The sequence below is a fragment of the Xenopus laevis genome, chromosome 8S (genome assembly GCF_017654675.1).
Source record: "Xenopus laevis strain J_2021 chromosome 8S, Xenopus_laevis_v10.1, whole genome shotgun sequence".
Taxonomy (NCBI): Eukaryota; Metazoa; Chordata; class Amphibia; order Anura; family Pipidae; genus Xenopus; species Xenopus laevis.
This window is the reverse complement of record NC_054386.1, coordinates 49,370,534-49,378,188: the sequence shown is the minus strand read 5'-3', so window position 1 is coordinate 49,378,188 and position 7,655 is coordinate 49,370,534. Positions and strand designations below refer to the sequence as shown.

At 39.9% G+C, this 7,655-nt stretch overlaps 1 protein-coding gene across 1 annotated transcript; it reads left to right on the top strand.

The window, feature by feature from the left end:
* Window positions 1–693: 693 nt before the first annotated feature.
* On the top strand, window positions 694–6,694 carry LOC108705547 (SH3 domain-containing kinase-binding protein 1). The gene is made up of 5 exons (XM_041574675.1): window positions 694–753; window positions 4,918–5,046; window positions 5,243–5,292; window positions 5,890–6,180; window positions 6,547–6,694. The coding sequence occupies exons 1-5, from the start codon at window positions 694–696 to the stop codon at window positions 6,677–6,679; spliced, it is 663 nt and encodes a 220-aa protein (XP_041430609.1). The 3' UTR covers window positions 6,680–6,694.
* The last annotated feature ends 961 nt before the right edge of the window (window positions 6,695–7,655 follow it).

Sequence of the window (7,655 nt, the reverse complement as noted above, 5' to 3'; positions counted from 1 at the left end):
CTTCCAGACTTAGTGATACACCAGACACAACATAGGGTTTAACAATCATGCCATACCTCCTGGCTTTTTCTACATTTTTAACCCTTCATTCCAGAACCTGTATAGAACAATATAATAGGTATAAAACCATTTACTAAAATTAATATAACCTCGCTTTGAGATATATGAAATACCCAACTATAAAATTAATACTATAAAGCTTTGAAAGGGAGACACTTAACTGACTCAGTAAACACAAGGGATGAATTTCATATGACTGATTCTAATTATGACAACCTCAATGAGGAGATACAAACAGTTAATTTTGAAATAGGACACAAGTCAATTGCATGTGAAAATGATAACCAAACAATAGGTAAAATAATGGATAATAAGGGAATTGGTATTATCTTTAGTCAATATGAGATGGATTTATTTCAAAGGACATGTGTTGATCATGGAGATGAAATTTATAACATTACAGTATTGGATGGAGATGCTGATGACAGTGCCAGTGTGATTTCATATGGTGATCAGATTATTAATTTATCTAAGTATAAGCTAAATTCATATGAAATTGATATTTTGAAAAAAGGACTTAATTTTTGCCCTACAGCTGAAATGAATTATTTTAATGCTTATGTTAATGTACAAAAATCCATCAGAAAAATTGCACTTAAAAAATATTTTGCAGAGAAAGATAATAAAAGTAACATGGCGTTTTCTGATGAATTGTTTAACAGTGAATCTTTGGAGTTTAAAGGAGAAGGAAAGGTAATTTTTAATACCTGTAACTGTTGCTCGGGCGCACCCCTTCTGAACCGCTATACTTGCGCTGCCCAATTCAGTCTCCTGCACTGACACTGTGCCATTGAAGTTTTCCCCTTTACTGACTTTGCGGCCGCCATGTTGACCGTGTGCGCATCAAGTCCTGTTTCTCCCTTTGTGAAGTGCGCAATGATGACTTGGCCTTGTACCACCTGACCTGATTATCGCCGCTGGCATGGGGGAAGTAAAGGATCTGGTACGCATGCACAGGGCTTATTAATTTTCTACTGCGCATGTGCAAGTCCTATTAGAGCTGATTTGGATAGCAAGAGGGATGGCTTTTTATAAATGCACCTTGCAAAAACTTTTAATTACGATCTTGGATTAAAGCAACAGGGAAAAACATATAGGAACGATTTCTGTAAGTATCTCTCCACTTTGTGGCCAATGTATATAACTTTACTTGTAATTTACCTTTCCTTCTCCTTTAATACCCAAGAAAGAGAAATTATAGAGTTTATGGACAATGTGCAAAAGGGATGGTTCTAGTTATATGATGGGAGTAGAATATGTGATGCACATTACTAAAGTGATTATACACAGTGATTTAAAGCAAAATTCAATGTTTCAACCATCCATACCGCTAGGTAGCGGCATTATATTGTACAAATAGGTGATCGAGTGAGATTTAGCAAAGAGTTTTCTGAAGAAGATAAAAACCAGAAATACTGTATATAGGTTATGTTAATAACAAACAAAAGAAAGAATTACTTAGGGGCTGATTCACTAAGGGTCGAATATCGAGGGTTAATTAACCCTCGATATTCGACTGGGAATTGAAATCCTTCGAATATCGAAGTCAAAGGATTTAGCGCAGATAGTTCGAATCGAACGATTCGAAGGATTTAAATCCAACGATCGAAGGAATATCCTTCGATCAAAAAAAGTTAGGCAAGCCTATGGGGACCTACCCCATAGGCTAACATTGACTTCAGTAGCTTTTAGATGGCGAACTAGGGGGTCGAAGTTTTTTTTAAAGAGACATTACTTCGACTATCGAATGGTCGAATAGTCGAACGATTTTTACTTCAAATCCTTCGATAGTCGAAGGTCGAAGTAGCCCATTCGATGGTCGAAGTAGCCAAAAAAGACTTTGAAATTCTAAGTTTTTTTACTTCGAATCCTTCACTCGAAGTTAGTGAATCGGCCCCTTAGTTTACAAAAGAATGATCACATATATATAAAGAGAGCAGATAAGGGAGGTAAAGTGGTCATTTTAGATAAAAGCCACTACATTAATATGGTAAAAGAGATTCTTAAAGATACAGATACCTATGAATACCTAAATAAAAGCCCTTTGGAAATGTATAAGAGAGAAATGAAGGAAATGCTGATGTCTGCAATGGAATGTGATGTACTAGATCAGGGCTGTCCAACTGGCTGCCCCCCCATTTTGTGGCCCCCCACATACCTGCTGTGTTTGCTTACCATGTGTAATCTTTAAATAGTATCACTACAGAGATTAATTGGACCCTGCATTGTTTAAACCTCAAATTCAGACTAATCCCCTGTATTGTTCACACCTGTGATCCCCCTGCATTGTTCACACTTGTGACACCTCTATTGTTCACACCCTTAAAACCTGTACTTTTCACCCCTGAGACTAAGACTGAAACTGCCCACATTGTTCACCTGTTCAAACTTTATACAAAATGATAGCACTGTGTCACTGTATGTAGTACATTTTAGAGTGGTCCTGATAGGTTTCCCTGTCTCTTGCCTTGTTCTGCCTTCCATATGCTCCCTGTGTGTGCCCTGCTCTGCCTTCCCTATGCTCCCTGTGTGTTCCCTGCTCTGCCAGCGTGTGGCCTACTCTGCCTGCGTGTGCCATACTCTGCCTGCATTTGCCCTGCTCTGCCTGTGTGTTCCCTGCTCTGCCAGCGTGTGGCCTACTCTGCCTGCGTGTGCCATACTCTGCCTGCGTTTGCCCTACTCTGCCTGCGTGTGCCCTGCTCTGCCTGTGTGTGCCGTGCTCTGCCTGTGTGTGCCATACTCTACCTGTGTGTGCCATACTCTGCATGCATGTGCCCTGCTCTGCCTGTGGAACATAACCTTGGTATTTGTTCTACGGGTTTGTTAACATTTGAAAATAAATTATTGTTAGGGGTCCCTAAGGTGTTTAATCATGTGCTGGTGTAAGAAATTGCCATCTTGATTTTGTTATTTAATATGAAAGCTGTTGTTCAAGGAACTTACATGAAGCCCTGATTATCATAAAGGTTTTCCTGTGACTACTAAGGCCTATGTCTGCTGTGGGGACCATAAAACTGATTTTGTATGCGAGAAAACTTGCTCAACAGGATGTAGGCAAGTTGGGGGTTTACCACAGCATCTTGGCAGTTGGAGGGTTTCTGTGGGGGCAGGTGAGAACCAAGGATAAAAAAACGCTGGAAAAATGTGAGGGGAGCGGGGCAGCTGAGAGGAGGCAGCTAGAGAGCTGGAGAAGCCAGAAGAGCCTGGGACAAGACAACAGGTGAGGAATGAAGACCAGAGGGGAAGGCAGAGATGAAGCTGAACTCTATTCCCCTACTTTTTTGGTAACAACAATGTAGACTTGTATAATGTGTAACTGTAAATATTGTAATTATTGTTTAGTCTAAGTGTAATCATTAATGTATACCAATTAATTGATTTATTTCACAATATATCACTTTAATATACGCTCATTGGTGTGTATTCATTGTCTGCTCGCTCAAAAGAACCAAAACCCTAGTAATTGGGTTGAGGTATATTATTAATATTGATATATTATTATTTATAATGATATAATATACTATAGAAACTTACACTGGGGGTGCTGTGTTATCAAAGGGGAAGAGGAGGCATATGGATTTAAGGGTATGTCTTAATATGACAACTTTTTTCACATATGAGTGATAAGTGATTTCCCTGCAGTGAGCACCAACCATTTGGTTTTTTAGTGTGTTACAACAATTAATGTGGATATGATCTTGTGGTAACATGGCCGTGGTTTAAAGTGGGTGTGGTTTAAAAACATGGAGTGGTCAACACTGGCTTCCATTATTGGCCCTCTACTTAGGTAGACCGGAAAAATTTCAGCCCTCTGTACCACAGGAGTTGGACAGCACTGGCCTATAATATTATTTTTGTCCAAGAAAACCTTTTAAAGGAATTAATTAAATCTGCCATCATCAACATCACTGTGAAGAACCACCTCTGCTGCTTCAAATAAATGCTCTGTTCCTCTAGTCCAGGGATCCCCAACCTTTTGAACCCGGGAGCAACATTCAAAAGTAAAAGGAGTTGGGAAGCAACACAAACATGAAAAATGTTCTTCGGGTGCCAAACAAGTGCTGTGATTAGCCATTTAGTAGCCCCTATGCGGATTGTCAACCTACATTGAGGCTCTGTTTGGAGTGCACCTGGTTTTTATACAACCAACACTTGTCTCCAAGCCTGGAATTCAAAAATAAGCTCCTGCTTTGAGGCCACTGGGAGCAACATCCAAGGGGTTGGAGAGCAACATGTTGCTCACGAGCTACTGGTTGAGGATCACTGCTCTAATCTAAAGGGGTGGCCTCAGTTGTGTTGATCCTTTTTAAGGGAAAAAGATCCCCAAACCACTGGTCTATAACGCCCTCTAGTGTATTTGTAAAGAGTAATCATGTCTCAACAGCCTAACCTAATAATTGAAATCTTCCATCTCTTTAACCAATTTAGTTGCATGTCTCTGCACTCTCTCCAGCTCATTAATATATGTCTGGATGCCAAAACACATTACTGCAAACTCAAATTGAGGCTTTACCAGGGACCCACAAAGAGTAAAAATTTTGTTTTCATCCTTTGAGTCAATGCCCTTTAACAGTAGTCTAATACGGCAGCTGGTTTCACTTGCATGATTAGGCACATAGACTTCTGCTAGTATTCCTGCCAAACCAGTACTAAAGCTGTCAACATACACCTTTAATTACAGTAATACTTGTACTATGCAGCCCCGCATTGCCAGCCCCCTGTATTTTGTTTTATTCAAGATTATGAGCATTTCCAATGGGTCCGATAGAAAGAAGATAATGGTCGCAGATATACAATATATACAGTATATTAAAGCAGGATGAAATATTCACAATATATTTTTTCTACATTTTGCAGTCTTCCCTATCTAGTTCAGATTTCTTTGATTCCCCAAGCCCAGAGGAAGAGAAGGATGAACTTGCAGCCTTGGCACAGAGAACAATAGAGGCTTCCAAGAAAACATCTAGATCTGCCACAACATCACAAGTAAGTGAAATTCTACACGCTGCCCCCATCGCTTTAATTAGTGCTAGCCTTTCTCTACTTACATAGGATAAGTACCAGACTTCCCACAAAGGGACACTGTTTTTATAGGCTTGTTCTAGATTTAGGGTATACCTTGTATCATATTCATGTTCCATGCAAAGAATAGCCACTCCCACCTCACCGTCTGTATTTGTAGATCCTGCACAGTCCTCAGGCTTCCCCAAGAGCTCAAATGTACTCCTCAAAGTTTGGACAGCAGCACATAATCCAATTATAGTAAAATAATAGTCTTTATTGGCTCCACATTAAAAACAGGCAAGAGGATCATGGTCTGGCGCATTTCGTACAGTTATGCGTTTAAACATAGGCAACAATAAGCCCAAGAAGCATCAGGCCTTGATCCTCTTGCTTGTTTTTAATGTGGAGCCAATAAAGACTATTATTTATATTATATTATGTGCTGCTGTCGAAACTTTGAGCAGTTATAAACATTACTTGGGCTGGAAAAGTCAAACTTCAATCATTGTTGGCAGTTTGTGCCCCTCTTTGTAAAGAGATACATAATTACACACGCGCACACACACATACACACAACTACTGTATGCACATACATACAAACACACACATATGAACCTTTCATTAAAATTGTACTACACATCACACAATGATTTTAGACACATATACCAAGGTTAGTCCTAAGATATTAGGGCTTATAATTACGAACATGAGAATTACTTGTTAATACACTCGATTTTTCGATGCACTCAATGCAGTGTTGCATTTTGGGTAAAAGGCATTACAATTTCCATCTGGACTTAGTCCACTTTTCATGGTTTTTGACAGAAGGGCAGAGCTAAAGAGAATTCTACTAATTTCCCAGATGCCAGATAAAAGAACTGTTTTGCCACCCAAGCCAGGAGACTTGATTGCCAGTATCAGTTTTTCTCATGAGGCATCCGGAACACCATCAGCATTCCATATAGTTGCCGCTGGCAGCCACCAGTCGAACTCTCCATCCTTCTCTAGTGCAGAAACAAAACAGAAAGCTGATCACAGTCAGTCTCCGTTAGAAGAGTTACAGTCACAGGTCAAGGAGCTGAGATCTATCATTGAAACCATGAAAGACCAACAGAAGTAAGTTCTCCTTTTTACTAATTCTCCTGCTTAAAGGGACACTGATTTTTATTCTGTATAGGTCAGGACCTATATATGTATGTCATATAAAAGTTATTTTGTTTGCTCCATGCCTGATAAGCTTTCTTATGTCCTTGAGTCTCCTTGCTCAATCAGTCCTGATCTCTTACAGTAGGATTTCTGTCTTCATTTTTAGCTCTCCCCGTACAAGAATTTCTTCCATTAAGCTGGTGTCTCATTTTCAGGCATCCCATGCTCCCTCCTTGACCCTAATAGGAACTTGGTCACTATCCATTTTGCTTTGTGTTGCAGAAATCACGTGACTCCATGTATATTGTTTTTCAAAACATGCTATTTGTGTTACAGGAAGGAGATCAAACAACTGCTTTCTGAACTAGATGAAGAGAATAAGATACGACTGAGATTACAGATGAGTTCTTATAGGAAACTTTGCGACTGTGTGTATTTTAATGGATACTGCGCTTGTTGCTTTTGCTAAGGGGGTCTGGCACTGATTGTTCTCCTAGAAATGCCACTATAGCCCCTATAGTAGTAGCCAAGTCTCCCACTTTTTGACTTTCCCCTAAAATAAAAACCTAAAAATAAAAAGCCAATTTTGGGAGTTTTAAACTTGAAAGCAAATTGCAGCTGAAGCTTGGTCCCTGCTTAGGATGTATTATGAAGTGGTAGAACTCTTGATGAATCAGATGCAGGTGTTTGTGGGATTGGCCGGACTAGGAATGAGTGTATTGCGATGTATGGACCAACAATCCCTTTTTTGTGTAAAGGAGAAGGAAAGGTTAAAACTAAGTAAGCCTTATCAGAAAGGTCCACCTAAATATACCAGTGACCCTCAAAGTAGGGCTGCTCTGAGTCTCCTGTCAAAAGAAACACTGCATTTCTTTCCTTCTATTGTGTACACATGGGCTTCTGTATCAGACTTCCTGCCTTCAGTTTAAACCTCATTGCCCTGGGCAAGAGCATGCTCAGTTTGCTCCTCTTCCCCCCCCCTCCCTTCTCTACTGTAATCTGAGCCCAGAGCAGGGAGAGACTAAGCCAGGAAGCGATGTCACACCACATTAATACTGCAGCTCCTATCCTAAACAAACAGAGAGTTTCTAGAGCTTTTTACTCAGGTATGGTAAAACATTCTACAGAATAAATATAGCATTCTAGCTTGCACTATTGCAGCTAATCTATTGGCAATAAAATGCCTCCATAGCTTTCCTTCTCCTTTAAAGGTAAGCCATTTTTTAGTAGGTTAAGGCACATGTATCAGTGTCCTTAATATATTGAATTACCAATATATTAAGGACACTGATACATGTGCCTTAACCTACTAAAAAATGGCTTACCTTTAAAGGAGAAGGAAAGCTACAAGAGGTCCTCTGCACTCAATCCATTAGGGTAGGGACACACTGGGCGATTTGGGGAGTTTTAGTCTCCTCACGAGGAAACTTCGGGCGACTTCGGAA

What these genes read in the sequence shown, in the direction of transcription:
- LOC108705547 (XM_041574675.1), top strand. Translation starts at nt 694, where the DNA reads ATGGCGTTTTCTGATGAATTGTTTAACAGTGAATCTTTGGAGTTTAAA. An exon ending in GATCTGCCACAACATCACAA is followed by an intron (nt 5,047 to 5,242) that starts GTAAGTGAAATT and finishes CTGTATTTGTAG; the next exon opens with ATCCTGCACAGTCCTCAGGC. An exon ending in ACCATGAAAGACCAACAGAA is followed by an intron (nt 6,181 to 6,546) that starts GTAAGTTCTCCT and finishes TTTGTGTTACAG; the next exon opens with GAAGGAGATCAAACAACTGC.